The 17,901-nt window shown below is 43.3% G+C and overlaps 1 protein-coding gene across 1 annotated transcript in view; it reads left to right on the forward strand.

Annotated features, from left to right (window-relative positions):
* Positions 1-17,729, forward strand: part of PKD1L3 (polycystin 1 like 3, transient receptor potential channel interacting) — a 42,551-nt gene extending 24,822 nt beyond the window's left edge. The window contains 21 exon segments of the mRNA XM_068150914.1: positions 33-226; positions 529-759; positions 985-1,086; positions 1,295-1,473; positions 1,677-1,823; positions 2,316-2,515; positions 2,665-2,891; positions 3,400-3,616; positions 4,615-4,843; positions 5,581-5,812; positions 6,220-6,313; positions 7,216-7,356; positions 8,176-8,361; positions 9,250-9,577; positions 10,747-10,880; positions 11,753-11,880; positions 12,001-12,161; positions 13,030-13,240; positions 14,553-14,654; positions 15,772-15,903; positions 17,388-17,729. Of these exon segments, the coding sequence (XP_068007015.1) occupies positions 33-226; positions 529-759; positions 985-1,086; positions 1,295-1,473; positions 1,677-1,823; positions 2,316-2,515; positions 2,665-2,891; positions 3,400-3,616; positions 4,615-4,843; positions 5,581-5,812; positions 6,220-6,313; positions 7,216-7,356; positions 8,176-8,361; positions 9,250-9,577; positions 10,747-10,880; positions 11,753-11,880; positions 12,001-12,161; positions 13,030-13,240; positions 14,553-14,654; positions 15,772-15,903; positions 17,388-17,513 (3,701 nt within the window). The 3' untranslated portion in view covers positions 17,514-17,729.
* The last annotated feature ends 172 nt before the right edge of the window (positions 17,730-17,901 follow it).

The following is a 17,901-nucleotide window of genomic DNA, read 5'->3' on the forward strand; positions in this document are numbered from 1 at the left end:
TATTCATTGAAATGAAAATATTTCCCTTCAAGGTGAGACAAACACTTGGATTCTTAGCCCAGAAGAACTCATTTTCGGAGAAGGAACCTACTATTTCACGGTTTTACAAGACATGGGAATGGATTCCACAGTTTATGAGAGGCTAACTATAGCTGTCACTTGTTTTGCATCCCTCTGTGTGTTTTGGGATGAGAGCCAGGGGAACTGGAACAGCTATGGATGTCATGTAAGTAGAGTGAAACAAAACATGGTTGATATTATGCACTTCAAAGCCAGCCCTTACAACCACCACCTTGTGGTAATATGATAGCACTTAACTCACACTGCAATCCAAGATCATCCTGAGGTATTTTAAAAACTGGCTAGACGTTAGAACTAATTATTCCTCCCTAGACCTTGAATGATTCTTTTGTGTCTAGCAGTTCTCCAGCCTAACTTAGCATTCTCAGCACTGTCTTTTCCTGTGCTTGGTAAGTTATCTAAAACTGAAGCTAAACATTTTATCAGGATTTTTTTTCTGGTTTTCAGGTAGGACCAAAAACAACCCCCAGAAGCACACAGTGTCTCTGCAACCACCTGACCTTTTTTGGGAGCTCCTTCTTCGTCATACCCAATGCCATAGATGTTAGCAAAACTGCACAGCTATTTGGTACATTCGTGGACAATCCTGTGGTGGTGACAACTGTAGGATGCCTCTTTCTGATATATGTGCTCATAGTTGTTTGGGCTCGAAGGAAAGACATCCAGGATAATGCCAAAGTAAGTCTTCAGCTAATCACAACTGAATGTATTTAGGGCAATTCCCACTTTGCTTAGCCTGTTTTAATAGGAAGACTTTAACCAATCCTACTCCCTTCCTTGTAACTCTCTGTTTATTGGTAAGTATATGCATTGCTCACAAGATGAAAAACTCCTATGCACTGCTTTAAGGAATCTGTACCTATGGAACAGCTAACACACTGCTTGCGTCCTGTCACTCTGCAGGTGAAAATCACAGTACTGGAAGACAATGACCCCTTTGCTCAGTATCGTTACCTTGTGACAGTTTTCACAGGACACCGCCGTGGGGCAGCCACAACCTCCAAGGTATCAGTGGCACTGTGTGGTGAAACTGCTGAGGCAGTTCATGCACTCATGCAGAACACTGGATGAAGCTACTAAACAGCATGGTGCAAATGCAATGTCTAGACTAAAATGTCCTTAGATTTGATGAAAGCAAGAAGAGTATGCCAGAAGAATAATCATACATGGGATTGAGACATGCAAGCCTTCAGTTTGCCATGTTTTTCCACAGGTGACTCTCACCCTCTGTGGACTGGAAGGAGAGAGTGAGCCACACCATCTAACGGATCCTGATACACCAGTCTTTGAACGTGGAGGAGTGGATGTTTTCCTGCTCTGTACCTTCTTCCCTCTTGGGGAACTGCAGAGTATTAGACTATGGCATGATAATTCAGGGGACAATCCATCCTGGTAAGTGGAGATCAAATAATAATCTAAACCGGAGTGTTCCCTGTATCCTGTGTCCAGCACAGCATGGGATGTGTTCTGTGCCTTATGGTTTAGACATAACCACAGTGGCCAAAGGCCAGAGTTTGTCCCCCATAGTCCTTTTGAGTCCTGAATTCCATACTGCACAGCTACATGTGAATGTGCCCTGTATGTTTTTCCAACAGGTATGTGAATCGAGTACTGGTCCATGATCTGGCATGGGATCAGAAATGGTACTTCCTCTGTAACTCTTGGCTAGCCATTGATATTGGAGAATGTGTCCTAGATAAAGTGTTCCCAGTAGCTACAGAGCAGGACATGAAGAAGTTCAGGTACCTTCTATTTTGTGGACTTTTTTACTCTGGAGAGCAATCAGTCTAGAAAAGCAAGGATGTAAGAAAGATAAAAGCCCTGGGCACACATGCAAACAGGGAAGGTCTTTCCATTGCCTCCAAAGGGGGCTGAACAAGGAAAAGACAAAGGAGACCAGTCCCTACCCTAACAGTGATACCACCCAGGAAATATTGATGTTAAAGAATGCTAGCCTGGCAAGACCTACAGAAACCCAAGCATCTGCTCTTATGTGTAATTTCCCTAACAATTTGTATAGAAGCTGCTCATGATTAGCTTTCCCTCCATGGGGTGGCCAGAAAGAAAGGACATAAACAGCCAAAACCACTCAGTGCAAGTCAAGCATGACATTTGGTAATTTCTCCTAGCGATTTCTTCTGATAGTGCCTAGAAGCATGGCAGGACCTTGAAACAGCCTTATTCTTCCCTCTTCTTCCTAAGTTTCCATTTGATATCCCTCTCCTCCTGCCTAGTAACCTGTTTTTCATGAAGACCTCCAAGGGTTTCCAGGACGGGCACATCTGGTACTCGGTTTTCAGCCGCTCCCCACGAAGCTCCTTCACACGAGCCCAGCGTGTTTCGTGCTGCTTCTCACTGCTTCTCTGCACCATGCTGACCAGCATCATGTTCTGGGGAGTGCCAAAGGACCCAGCTGAGCAGAAAATGGATTTGGGTAACAATCCTCACCATGGCTTGGGCAGGGAAATACAGAGGCAGCAGAATCTAGAAGCAGGACAGTTGAACAAATGACCTTTTTCACAAGAGAGAGATCTGATGGTTCCTGCTGTAGTTTTACTCCTCCCCTCTGTTTGATCTTGGCAGGTAAGATCGAGTTCACATGGCAGGAAGTGATGATTGGCTTTGAGAGCTCCCTCCTCATGTTCCCCATCAACCTGCTCATTGTGCAGATCTTCAGGAACATACGAGCCCGACCAGCCACCCAGGGGAGAGAGAAGAAGCCAGGAAAGAATGGTCGGGTGTCCCCAAGCCTACCTCCCACCCCACAGGTCACCCAGGCTGTCTCACTCACTCCAGAGGCTGTGACAAAGGCAAGTCCCCAGTGAGTCCCGCACTGCCCTCTGCTGCCATGCACTATCTGGCAGCTCCAGTTTAACCACAGGCAGCTTCTCTGTCAAACACCCTTCAGCTTGTCTGTAGTGAAAAGCCAACCACACACTGGTGGCAAAACACTCATCTCCAGCTGCATGGAATCCCTGTCTGATCAGCCTCTCCACATCCCAGCCCTCACACAATTATTAGTGTGACCAAAAGCAGCGTTTGGGGGTTAAACCATACAACAGCCACAAGGTGTCACAGACCCTGTTTTCCTCAGCTTTGGTCCTCAATCATGCAACCTGTATTTTTGAATCCTGAAGGCTGTCTTGCTGAACTCGTTGCAATGTGCCTGTCCCACCCAGCACTGGAGGATGTACTCTTCCTTACCCATTCTGGAGACTTTAGCAATCAGTTTAGCTCCCAACCAGTGGTGCCTTCAGATCCTATCAGCTTAGGTCACTGAAGCTAGAGTCACTGCTGTGTTGCTGCTGTCTTTTCTAGGACATAAGAAGAATTGCCAACTCACTTTCTAAGGCCCTGAGGGCTCCATCTCTAACTTCAGCATCAGATCTTGGAAAATCAACTAACATCAACACACTTTTGGCATTGGTCGAGGACATCATCAGCCAGCAGAACAGAGCTGGGCAAGCATTTTATGAGGGAAGCAAGAAGAAGGATGACCCCATCATTGTCACATTAGGTGCCATGGATATACAAGGTAAACAACACAATGTGAGATGCCCACTGAAACCTTGTAGTAAAAATGGTGGTAACATTGGATGTCCTTGCTCAGAGCAGGGTCAACTGGAGCAGGCTACCCAGGATCACATTTAACTCCAAGGATGGAGAGTCCACAAATTCTCTGAATAACCTGCTCCAGGTTCCAACAGCTCTCATAATACAGAAGCTTTTCCTTAAATTTAGATAGAATTCCCCATGTTTTCATTTGTGCCCATTGCCTTTTGTCCCCTTAGTGTGCACCACTGAGCACCCAGCTGAGTAAAGACATTGTGAAATCTCTATTGCTTACACTGTAAAATGAAATGTTAGCTACCAGCCTGGCTCAGGAGCAGGTTCACTATCCAATAGCATAAAGAATTACTTCAATTGCTTCATAATCTTTATTTTTCCTGTCTTTTTCCTTCTTGGCCTTGTGCTGCTGTTCCCCTCAGTCTGACTCTTAACTTGGAAATTAATTTCTTCTCAATGATACAAGATCCATGAGTAAATAATCCCACTGATTTCATTAAGACTCACATTTGGCTTTTCCAATTAATGTACCCAGCTACTAATTGAATAGGTAGACCACGAACAAATTAACACTTGATCATATCTTCTCTATTAAGGTTTTAGAACTTCTGTCTAATGAAGTTGCCTTCTGGCAACAATTCAGTCTATTCCAGCAGAAGAACATTAAGCTCTAGTACTAAAGCTGCTTTTATGTGTCCCTTCAAATGTTACTCTTCACACGGTCACATTTATAATCCTGAGCTCCAGTTCTGCTACCTTTTGTATCATAGTATCATAGTATCAGTCAGGGTTGGAAGGGATCACAAGGATTATCTAGTTCCAATCCCTCTGCCATGGGCAGGGACACCCCACACTAGATCAGGCTGTATTTTAATCTAGGCTGTATTTTAATCTGTGCTGTATTTTAATCTAGGAATTCTCATGTCAATTTCTTCAAAAGTTAATAAATAATTCTTTGCCTGCAAGAGAAAGGAAGAAGCCCAGCTCCGGAGAGGGGAATGTGTGAGCGACTGAAGTACGGTGATTACGATCGCTGCTTGTACGTGCAGCTCCAGCAGGTGGAGATGGAGCTGGAATTGCTGGGGCCCCATAAATTTCAGATGCCTCAGAGTTACACACAAGCTGTTCATCAGGTTCAGCACATGAAGAACCTCCTGGAGAGCCGGCTCTGCTCGTCAGCATCCATCAGTGATAGGTATCCCAGGTTCTCATTGCATCCTCAGTTGTAAGTAAACTCAAGTTGTGCATTCAGAACTAGTGAGGGTGATGGAGCAAAAAACAACACCCTCCTGCTTAATGTGTGCTAGATACCTGTTGTTTCAGCTGTGGAAACAAATCTTGGTTTAGGAGCAACAAAGAAATGTCAATGCACTGTGAACTGCACACAAAAGCAGTAACAACAGATCACTCCTTGGCATTTTTGCCAATGGTATGTTACAATACAAAGCTATGTGATAGGAAGGGGATGGGATAATGACTGAGCTCTCAGAAGTCTCTTACAACAAGATAAAGCAAGATCAACAAGCTGACAAAAATACTCCCTTGAAATATGCTAATTAAGATGGAGGTATTGAAAACTATAAGCTAATTATCTCTCTGGCCTTTATGGTGGTCACAAGAAACTGAAATGTATTCATAGTTTTATTTGTTGGTATTTCTAGTGGAGGTTCAATTATGCAGGAACTGAGGAGTAAATAAGCCTATCATGACTGGTTTTGATTTTAGCTGGTCTCTATACACTTCCTCATATTTTCCTTACTGCTCTTTTCACTAACTATATCTCCTACAGAACTGTATTGAAAGAATTTAGACTATTCTGATTGAGATTTTACAACACAAGATGTTCCCAATCCCCATAGAACCTGCAAACTGTGAGTTTGGCTTCTGCTCCACTGCAGACTGATTTTTTTTTTCTTCTGGTTGATTCTCAAGGTGGTCCCTGGCTCCAAGCTTCTCTGGTGACGGCAAGAAAAGTTCCTCTCCCAAAGGGCTGCCCTGGTGGTTTGTGTTCATTGCTTGGTTCCTCGTGGCAGCCACCAGTGGTGTATCAGGGTTCTTTACCATGCTCTATGGGCTGCATTACGGCAAGGAGAACTCCATCAAGTGGCTGATCTCCATGGTCATCTCTTTCTTGGAAAGCCTTTTCATCACACAGCCCTTAAAGGTGAGGTCCCCAGAAATAACAACTCATCCTGCTATCATTTCAGGGAGACAGTGCAATGAGTTCTAAAGAACAGCAGGATTTAGCATGCAGAATGAGATATCTTTGCCCTCAAACTAAGAGCTAGTGGGTGGTTTACAGAGTCCTGTTGTCTTTTGCTGGCCTTAACTCCATCAGTTTCAACTCCCTTGTTTTGCCAGAGTTTAATTGGTGATAAGGTTTCTCACCAGGGAAGATGTGTCACATGGCAAGATCAGTTCAGCTGGATGGAGCCCAGCATTGCACACTGTTTTCTTCTTTATGAGCTTCAGCTGCATGAGTTCAACAAAGCCAAATCAAAGTTGTTCTGTCTGACTGACCTTGCTTATATTAAATGAGCATATGATCAGTCTATAGCTAATTCTTTCCAGGTGCTGGGATTTGCTGCTTTTTTTGCTCTGGTTCTGAAGAAGGAGGATGAGGATGAAGAAAACACAGCTATTGATGGGCCTTTATCTGCACCAGGTAACTGTAAAGTGAGAAATTATTGAAGAAAGGGAGATGTTCTCCAAACTTTTAATGTGTTTCATGCACAAACACATGACTCAGGTCAACTGAGGACCTCACCAGCTATCTTTATTTATCTGAACCTTAGCTGACAAAGCTAGCAGGAATCACTAAATCAAGCAGGTGCCATGACTCTGTACCTACCTGTTAGCACTCCTAAGGTCAAGGTGAGAGTGTAAACAAGCCTAAATATCTGATTTTGTGCCACTTGGAAAGAACATAGAGACCACTCTATGTTTAGGTTGGCTACACCACAAGGTCAAAAAGATAGAAAAGAAGCTCTGGATCAAAAGAGTAATACCCCTTGGCTTGCAACAAAACCTGTACTACTCCACAACCTGGTGAAAAGAAACACATGAGCCGGTGCAAAATGCACTCTTCATCTAGTTTAGATGCAAGTGTATCTAAAGCTCCCTCTCAAGGAAATCTCCCACCTCCTGTAGGTTTTATATGAAAGTTCTGGGCTTACATACTTCCCCACAGCCACAATAATCTGTACTGCTCCCATAAACTCAGCAGTGGCTTCTGCAATCACAATCATGGCTCAAAAACGAGCTCAGACCAGCAGACAGGGGTCCTGGGGCCCAGCAAAGAATCCTGATCTACAGCAACCTCTCTGATCAATCTCAGGGTCTGAGATGCTCAGCCTAGACTGAAACACCTGGACTACACCAGGGCCAAAACCCAACTCCTTCTCTCCCCACTGCTTGCCTTACTATACTAAGTGCTCGAATCACATCCCCTGTCTTCCTAATGGAAATCATTAAAGAGAAAGGTTTCCTTATAATGTCCAAAGAAGCAAAAAGCAGGACATAGATGATCTGCTGACTAATTGCAGGGTTTGCTGCTCTCACTCACAGGTGATCCAAATCCTCTCTTTGGAGCCCGGTGGGACAGTAGAAGCAACATTTACCGGCCACCTCCTACGGCTGATGTGGAGAAAATGAAAGTTAGCTGCATGAAAGAGCAGAAAGCATTTGCCCTCATCAGAGAAATCCTGGGTATTCTCCATATGTAGATTATCTTGCTTTATTCAGTAGTATTCATCAGGATTTTTGCATCCATGAAAATGCTGTTCTCTTGGGTGAAAAAGTTTGGGCACATCTTTAGCTTTCTGCCAGCCATTATGGTGCAGACAGGCTGCTCAGTGGCAGCTGGAGCTGAAAGGAGGTGGGGATGTCAGCTGGAGATAACAGTGTGGCTACAGCTTGATTTTTTAGTAACACATAGAAACACACTATAAAGAGTAGAAGGAGGAGGCCAATAGTTAAATGAAGTTGAAATTGTGAGAACAGATGGAGGCTATCTTTCCAAAAGCAGGTAGTATCTACTGATCACATCATATACTCCATTTTATTTCCTCTAAAAACAACAGAAAAATACTTCAGCTTCACTTGGAACAGCCTTAGACTACTCAATTTTATTTACAGCTGTCAAGAGAGGATTAGGTGTTCAAGAGGGGATTGGATGTGGCACTTGAAGCCATAGTTTAGTTAGTCATGAGATGTTGGGTGATAGGTTGGACTTGATGATCTCTGAGGTCTTTTCCAACTTTATTGATTCCATGATTCCATGACTATTGTGGTCAGACAGCCTTTCACTTATTTTCTCAACTGCCACTCATACTCCAAATGTAAAATGCTTGAACTGCAGCACATGGAAGTAGCTGGTGGACATTTCATTAGCAGTGGTCAGGCAGAGTCTTGCAGAGCATCTTCTTAACCTAATAAGTCATGGTAGCAATAACCATTCATGCAAACTCCTTTGAACAGCAGTGTTAATTCTGCACTCACACGTGCTGTCTCTTGTTTCTTTTCCAGCCTACCTGGGGTTTTTATGGATGCTGTTGCTTGTTGCCTATGGGCAGAGGGATCCCAATTCGTACTACTTAAACAAGCACATTGAGAACAGCTTCACAGATGGATTCCACAGTATCTACAGTTACCAGGATTTTTTCACATGGGCCAACACTACCTTAGTCAAAAATCTGTATGGATCATATAAAGGTACAGAGCCCATTGCTTCACTTCAGCTTCACAGATCCTGAAACACTATCTTTCATACAACTCCCTGGCTTGCACACACATATTTGACCGAAGAGACTGTGAGTGCCTGAGACTTAGTGTGGATTCTTATCATAGGAATACCAGTGGATAACAAACCCCACACACACTGACCTCAAGTGCCCTGGTATTTTCCTTATCTTTAATATAACACAAACATTCTGCATGCTAATTTTACATTTTGCACATTTTACACTACTTCTTCCAAATATGCAGGTAGGTGCCTGAGATTTACAGGAGTTTCTTCCCACTGTTCACTAGAAGCATGGCAGATAGGTGGCACTAGAAAGCTGTGCCTCAGGAGAGCTCTCTTTGCATCATGACTTGGGTCAATGGGAAGGACAATTATGCACTCCATCACGTTTGTTTTTAGCCATATCCAGTAATACATATGTCCCATCCAGTAATAAATATGGCCCATTTTCCAGCTCACTAATACAGTACAGAAATACAGCTCAGAAATACAGTAGCTGAATTGTTCATTGGACATGACATACACTGAGCAACTGTAGCCAAGTGCACACTGCACACAGCTATTCTGCTGTGGGACTCAAAGCAAGTCCCTTTTCACCTCCAGGCTTCAGTTTCCTCCTGGCTAAAATACAGATAAGTAATGACACTGAATTCTGCTGTCTGTGGAACTGAGTTACCCAAGAACTCAGTTCAATTAGTATGAGGGATTCATTTTCATGACTATTTTGTTTACAGTGGGTTTTATAAAGTAAGTTTACAGCAAAATAGGAATGCATCAGTGAATCAGAAATGAGGTAAAGAAATATCACAGGAACTCTGACATGTTCCCAGTGCTGCTCTTTTCCATCTCCTGTTTAGGATTCATTACAGATGGCAACTCCAAGCTGGTGGGGAGCACTCGAATTCGCCAAGTAAGAGTGCGAGGAGACACCTGCCCTATTCCTCCCAAACTCCAGCATGTGGCTCAGGAATGCCACGCTCCCTATTCCCTGCAATCAGAAGACATGTCAGATTATGGGGAACACTGGCATACCCCAGTCTTCAATAACTCCTCAGACATGAGCTCAGCATGGCAGTATCAGAGCCAGTCCAAACTGAGGGGGCAGCCCAGCTGGGGCAAACTTGCCACCTACAGGGGAGGGGGATACGTGATTCACCTGGGAACTGATCCTAAGAACGCCTCCAGGTACCACTTATATTCCTGTACATTAGTAGTGTCTGCTGTGTGTCAGTGATGCTCTTTCCTCTGCTCCACTTAAGATTCAGTTCAGATTGTATCCTGAGTTTTCTTGCTGTGCATTGTGCTGAATATTGTAGGTATTTCTGTTATGACATCATTGTAGTTTATGTTTCTATCACCTTGCTCCATGCTAGGCAACAACTAGGATATGAAATTGGAACCTTTTGCTCCTAACACACATGAAGTAAATAATCAGGTATCTGAGGCACCACAGGTGCCAATATCTAGGACCTGCTTCTTCAGAAGAGACAAAAGAAAACTTACCACCTAGACTAATAGTACAAATATCTCCCATCCCCAGTCTTTACAGACCAGATGTCCTCTTGAACATTTTACTCTGGTTTACTCTTTCTCTATGAAAATATTCAAACACTCCACCTGACACCATCTCTAGCACTGCAGAGAAGGATCTGTGAGTGCTGGTGGAGAACAAGTTCACCATGAGCCAGGAATGTGCCCTCATAACCAAGGGGCTGATGGTATTGTGGGATGCATTAAGAAAAGCATGTCCAACAAGTTGAGGGAGAACCTCCTGCCTCTCTACTCTGCCCTGGTGAGGCCACACCTGGAGTACTATGTCCAGTTTGGGGCCCCCCAGGTCAAGAGGGACAGGAAACTACTGGAGGGAGTCCAACAGAGATCCACAAGGATGATTATTGCAGTAAACCATCTCCTCTTATGAGGAGAGGCTGAGAGACTTGTGGCTCTTTAGCCTGGAAAACAGAAGACCAAAAGGAATCTCATAAATGCACATAAATACCGAAAGGATGGAGCTCATGAGGGATGGGGCTGAGCTCTTCTCAGTGGTACCAGTGAAAGGACTAGGGGCAACAGATACAAATAAGAACACAGGAGGTTCCACATAAACTTAAGGAGAAACTTCTTTACTGTGAGGATGATGGAGCACTAGAACAGGCTGCTCAGAGAGGTTGCAGAGTCTTCTTTTCTGGAGACTTTCAAGACCCACCTGGATGCATTCCTGTGCAGCCTGATGTAGCTGACCCTGTGTTAATAGGAGGGTTTGGACTTGATGACCTCCAGAGGTCCCTTCTAACCCCTACCATTCTGTGATTCTTTCCTCCATGAGTTAGATCACATTATGCATTTTTTGACAGAATTCTCCAGTACCTCTTCAACAATGTCTGGTTGGACACCTTCACAAGAGCAGTGTTTGTTGAGTTTACAGTCTACAATGCCAATGTGAACCTGTTCTGCATCGTAAGCCTGATGTTTGAAACCAATGCTTTAGGTGAGAACTTCCTCAGGTCATAAATTTCTGAAGAGAGCAAGCAATGTACCCACAGATTTACATGCTGTCAGTGTTCCCCTGGTTCTGTAGTCAGTAAACAGAAGTGTTTTCATAAATCCAGTCACTAGAGAATTGATGCAAGATTTATAAACCCTTCAGGAAAAATGTAGCATCACTCACACAGACCATAGTGGAATGTCTGCTTGCTTATGTTGTAGTCATCTGCTGATGAAGAAAATGTGGTGCTGAAACTTAATTTCCAGGATTCACACAACAGGAATGATAAAAATTATGTTTCATAATCATTTTAGCTAATGAATATAACATTAAGACAAAAAGTACAAGTAGCAGAGTCTGTGTTTTTTGTTCCAAAAGGCTTCTAATATATAGCCATGTATCCATGTAATACATCATCAGGATACAGCAAAGAAAACAGTGAAGCTAGATTCTGGTTTGAAGGCCATAGAAAAACATTTAATACAAACAGTAGTCTCCCTCAGATCTGTCCCAGTATTAGGAAATGCTCAAATCAGACAAAATTAAGCTAATTTTCTTCTTAGAAAATCAATTCAGATTTAGATTTCCAGGTCCTCCTGCTATATTTCTGCTTTTATAGTCCAATCCAAACTCAGCCCTGCTGGGATTAATCTCATACAATCACACAAGAGAGCATTAGCCCTCTAAAAGCCATTAGCTGCCTGAAATCCCTATTTGAGGACAATTTCAAAGCACACTTACAAGGCTACTCACGTTGGATCCAGGCTCCCATTGATGTGAATGTGAGTACAGAAGTCTTTCTGGTGAACTAAAATGTTGGAATGAAAACAGTAAGATGCAATTATGAGAGCACTGTGGTGAACTTTGTTTTTTAGGGGCCTTCTTCACAAGCTCAGAGCTGCAAAGTGTCCGGCTTTACCCATACACCAACAGCCTCCACATCTTTGTTGTGGCAGCAGAAGTCATTTATTTCCTCTTTATTGTGTACTACATGGTAGTACAGGTGAGACCAAAGGGAAAGCAGTTGTCTGCTTTATTACAGAGGGGAGAGCCCCAGTCTTCAGAGGTGTATTGTGTGATACGGAATCACAAGCCTGAAACAGTAAAGCTCCTGTTTTCACAGGGAAAACTGATGAAGGCTCTGAGATGGAGATACTTCCAGAGCAAGTGGAATCTCCTGGAAATGGCCATTATAGTGATTAGCTGGAGTGCCTTGTCAGTGTTTGTGAAGCGGACAATCCTTGGGACCCGAGACATCAGCCACTACCAGGAACACAAAGAGGAGTAAGTCCTAACGCTAGTTACTGCATACTTTGTTGGTGCAGCTTGGGCAGAAACAAATCTATTTTTCCTCTTCCCAAAGGGCAGCTTGTTTGTGCTAGGCAGTGGTACCCTATATGGCTATAGTGATGAGCCATGTCAGTATTGCATAGTTTAGTTGGTCACGTGGTGTTGGATGATAGGTCGGATGCGATGATCTCGAAGGTCTCTTCCAACCTGGTCTGTCCTATCCTATCCTATCCTATCCTATCCTATCCTATCCTATCCTATCCTATCCTATCCTATCCTATCCTATCCTATCCTATCCTATCCTATCCTATCCTATCCTATCCTATCCTATTCTATTCCAGGGCCATGTCAGCAATAGGATTTTCTTCTGGTATTGCTCTAATAAAAACCAGCATATCTCTGCACCAAGTTCCCCAATCCAGCTGCTAGTTCCCTATCTGCATCACCCTCTTCTGAATCAACAAGCCTTTTGCTAAACAACATCTATCCAGATAGTACATAATCTGCCTCATTCTTTGCTGTAAAACCTCATTGGTCAGAGGACAATAATGTCTCATCTTATACAGAATGGAAGATAACATTTGTCCAAAAAAACTCATACAGAAAAGGTCACCAAATCACAGATAATTTGGGAAGGAAAGGACCTAAGCTCTAGCTACTGCTGATAACAAATCCTCTGCCATGTAGAAGGGAGCTTTTTCTGTGCATGCAGCAGGAAGTACAGGTGTGAACATTCAAGCATTAACTCAACTTAGCTCTCCACTGACAAGAAGGATAGAGTGAGTGTCTTTTCCAGCACACTGATTTCTGCACTTCTGAGGCTCCTGTGTGCACAATCTGTTAGCTCTTTTCTCTTTTTCAGCTCTGTAAGCTTTAAGGAAACAGCAAGAGCTGACGCGGTTCTTGGCTACCTGATTGCGTTCCTAGTGCTCCTCTCCACAGTGAAACTGTGGCATCTCCTGAGGCTCAACCCTAAGCTCAACATGATCACTTCAACTCTGAGAAGGGCATGGGGGGATATCTCTGGTTTCATCACTGTTATCATAATCATGTTCCTCGCCTACTCCATTGCTGTGAGTACCACTGTGGTTTCTGCACCCAGGTACTGTCAGGTTAAGTGATTTTTTTTTCTGAATGCTGAAAGCAGCATAGCTTTGAAATGTGAACCTGAATAAAGCTGCCTGTCTAAATCCTAGTTAGCAGCCTGCAGCCCAATTCTTTAGTATAAGTGAAAGAAGTTAAAATACCCACTTGTCTGTTCTTTGCAAACTGAAAAGGCAAACACCAAGACAGAAACCCCCTCCCCTGATTCTCAGTGTGTAATAGATGTGATAAAGAACAAAGTACAGGAAAACGATTTTCTGGATAAAGCTCAAACTCAGGAAGAGTGTGGCAAGTGCCATTTTCTGTTTGCCTAGGTTTTGAGTGGGAAATAATTCCTTTCTTCTGCCTATTATAGGAATACTTACTATGCAAGGGAAATAGTGTAATTCTAATGAGATTAAAGAACTATGGGGCTGCAACTTGTTATGTATATTTACTGGTTTAGGTAAAAAGTTTTGTGTAACTCTTCTGGCAGAGTGATGTGGGAGATTGGGCACACCTTAACTGCAAAGTCACTGAAAAGGTGGAAACATCTGAGCCAAATCCAAGCTGTCACAGGGCACTCCTGTGCCAAATGGGACCTGCTGCAGTCTCAAAGGGCCCAGTTTTATGTCCCTCATTTCTCCCTACTGCTTTAGGCACTGTTGTGGCTACAAACTTAACAGGTAAAGTACCCACCCTCCTGTCACACCATGAAGTGTGACAGAAAGGCAGAAATACATATGTATGGATAGAAAAAAAGGTGAGACTGCAGCAGCTTCACTTTAAATCAGACATAGCAGGCCCACAAGATAGAAATGAAGAAAAGAGCACCTTGGTTACAGAGTGCAAACAAGGAGTCTGCTTACTGGGAATGATCTGTGCACTGGAAGCCAAGTCTGTGACAGCGATTCATCCAGCCAATTACACAGGGATAAGTCTGCTACTTAGAGGTGGTCTAAATTACTTTCCTGATTTTGTCAGGTATTTGCAGGGGTTTGACATTATCTATCAGCAAGCTGAGCAGATTCAAGACATTATCACACCCAGAATAAGAGGGTTTAGAGCTAAACACATTCAGAAAGGGTGAATCCATTATTTCTTAGCTCTAGGTTACTTTCCTGTGACTGTCTGGGCTTTCCCCTGTTTGTAAACAAACAAAACCGCAAAACCAACCCAAACAACCAAAAACAACCAAAAAAGCTTCAAGGCTCTCATGATGGGCTAGGAAGGCTTTCCCTGAACAGCAGTCATTGGCTGATTTTGCAGCAAAGACTCTGATATGCCTTCTTTGCTCTGCAGACAAACTTGATATTTGGCTGGAAGCTCTACTCCTACAAAACTCTCTTTGACTCAGCAGAGACCATGGTCAGTCTTCAGCTGGGAATCTTCAACTATGAGGAGGTACTGCCTCTAATTTTGAGAAGTTTATCACTGTGTAATTAGCAACTCAGCTAACAAATATGATTTGATCCAGGAAACAGACAGACTTTTAATTAGTGCTAGACATCAATTTTGCAAGCTCCACAGCTTCCTAAAGAAGCCACCTTTTCTCATCAAGCAAAAAAATACCAAGTGGAATGTATCTCACATCCCACTTTGACCATCAGTAGACTCATGATGAACTTCTCAATGAGAAAGGTGCTCACATTTAAACTAGGTATCTTACTTACTGTCTACAGAAAGCTTTGAACAATTTCCTACAGACAGAAATGTGATAGGACATCACTTCTGTTCTGAGCACACTCCCATCAGCTTCCCAAGAAAGACAAGTCCCTCCACAAAAGAACTCCGTGTTACATTTGGTTTCATTATTCTTCTCTTCTTCATTAAGTTCTTTCAAATAATACAATATGCTTTGAGCAGCTCTTTGTGGATTAAGCTAGTTCCTGGACATTCCTGACTGTGAAGTCTCCCTATATGGAAGATTTTTATGCCACATATCCAACAGGGTATAGGTAGCTTTGAAGATCAGTAATGGAGCACAAAGATTTTCCCCTCTATATTCCACTCACATTGCTAATCACAAAAATATATTCCTGCATTACAGCTTACATGGAAATGAGGGGTTTGGAGTTTTAGAGAACCCTTAGTTTACATGTGTCCATGAGAGTCTGACTGGGCTTCTTTGTAGAGCATAAAAGCACACAGAAATCTCATCAATACTTTGAAAGCTGCAGCATGATGGAGCTTCAGCTGTTCTGTGGATAAGAGATCTCCAGGCCTGCCAACTTTCATGTGAAAATTCCCTGCCCTTACAATCAAATGCAAGTACTTAAAAACCCCAAAAGATTGTCCATATTCATCTATCACACATACATGCTATCATCTTTTTATCATATCATGACAGGAAAGTGACATAAGGAGAAACTGTATATATTTATGTACCACACACACAGCATAACTAATTAGCCAGGATGATTTTCAGAGAGATAAACTCCTTACTGTCTTGACTGCTTGTATGCATGATTTGTTTGTTTTTGCAATCACAATATGATGTCTTACCTTATGAATACTACAGGTCTTGGACTACAATCCAATTTTAGGCTCCTTCTTAATTGGATCCTGCATAATTTTCATGACATTTGTGGTACTGAATCTGTTCATTTCGGTGATTCTGGTTGCTTTTAGTGAGGAGCAGAAGCACTACCAGGTGTGTTCATCTCAGATCTCTTGCCATTTTAAACATTTATTGTGCAGTGCTTACTCAGGATTTAGGTATTTCACCACTGGATGAAAACCATGCAAACTCATTCCAACTTTTAAGAAGACAATATTTATTCATCAAGTACTCTTCAGCTCTTCCAGATTTATGCTGTCTGTTCCTGTTCAGGTGACTCCCTGTTCAGATTTAGTACAAGATCTGACTTGTAGCCTTCTAAATCCAGCAAATCTCTTAAGGTTTGTGCCCCAGCACCATTCAAATGAGTGCAAAAAACTGCTACTGAAGTCCCCAAGGACTTTACAGCTCTTTTAATTGTTTTCCTGTGAGAGCCTCACCTTTTCAAGCTATTGAAGGGATGGCATGAAATCCAGTTTATTACTCCAGTAGCATCTGAAATGCATTTATGTTTTAAACCAAAGTCAAGGGAGACAAAGAATATGGTCAATGGAAAACAAGATCTATTTAGTTTTCCTCATTTCCTTTCTCCAGAAATGGGGGATAGCTCTCTGTGTATATCACTAGTTGTACGGTAACTGGCAACTGAACTCCAGGCTCCTGCAGCAACATTTCAATGGCTTTGACAGAGCCAACATTTAATCTGTAAAGTCCATGCTTACCCAGGCTCATCTGGGACTTTTGTCTTGATAAAACACTGGCATAATGTTCTGTTACGGCAGTTACTCCTGTTGTTCTTTTGTCATCTAAGTGAAACCGTTAGAGTAAATGCTTGGGTTATTGTCACGCTGTTTAAGCGAGGCTGAAGATACTGCACTGGTGTTCTAATGAGGACCATTGATGGGGGGCTTTATGGGGTAAAGCTGGTTACTTTGTATAAGCAATGCATGCCTGCTAGGGACTAGAGTCTTGAGAAACCAAAAGACCGATGATGCCAGGCTTGTGCTGGAAATTCCTGTAAGAAGGCAGCAAGGACATCAAGACCTAAAGAAACAAGAACTTGTGGTCAGCAGAGGAAACTCTTATCAGCGAAGATATAAACCGTTGCAATTTATAATCCTAATGAGTGAACTTTATTCATTAATATATAATACTAAACCACACACCCTCCTGAGCTGAGGAGCCCCTTGCCTACCAGACCACCACCCAGAGAATGCACTATTCTCTCTGTGGATACTGTTGCTTTAATTGAAAGCGAAGAAGCTGTAAGCCAATCAAGAAGTGGAATACCTACAGATAGGCAGAGGTAGGAGGGGTCTGTTAACCAGAACCGTATGTGTGTGTGAAACTGAGTAGAGCTGGCTCTCTGGAGGAGCAGCGAGCTCCTGGCTTTGTGCAAAGCCGAGACCCCAGCTCTGTGTATACCTTGCTCTTGGGGTAACGCTTTCAAGTGAAAGCTGACTTAATGCACCTCAGTGACAAGAAATTTTCTCACACGACTTTCTCTGGCTTCAGCAGAGACTGTATCCACCTCTGGTCCATGCATCCCAGTAATGTACTTTTCGTTGTTATTTTAGGCTTCAGAAGAAGAGGAGATTGTTGATCTAATGCTAATGAAACTTTTCAGTTTCTTCGGGATTAAATGCAAGAAGGAAGAGAAGCCAGTGGCCAATGATCGACTGGAAGAAGCTGTCAAGGACTGAGTGATAATCACCATGAAAAGTTACTTTGTGGGTGAAAGATTTAAACTACCTTCTGCGGTGGCTAGACCTAGGTGCTCCTGAAGTGCTGCGGCATTCGGCCAGTTGCTGCTGACATTATTTTGAAGCAATAGCTATGAAAATAGGCTAAACCTGAGGTCAAACGCCTCACCTGCGCTTTCTGTAGCTGTAGGAGCTCTATTTAATAAACACTGAGCGTTGGTTGCACCCTTTGGCTCCGTCCGCTCGCTTCCCGCGCAGGGAGCGCCACGGGAAGATGGCGGCCGCCCGGCCCAGCGGCCTGCCGGCGGGGCGCGCAGCGCCTTCGCTCCTCTGGCTGCCAGGCGGCTCCTCAGGGCCCGCGAAGCCCTGGCAGGCAACGCGCGGCTCG

Source organism: Melanerpes formicivorus, unplaced genomic scaffold (assembly GCF_026170545.1).
Source record: "Melanerpes formicivorus ecotype bairdi unplaced genomic scaffold, bMelFor1.0.p_v2 SCAF_20, whole genome shotgun sequence".
In the NCBI taxonomy this organism is placed as follows: Eukaryota; Metazoa; Chordata; class Aves; order Piciformes; family Picidae; genus Melanerpes; species Melanerpes formicivorus.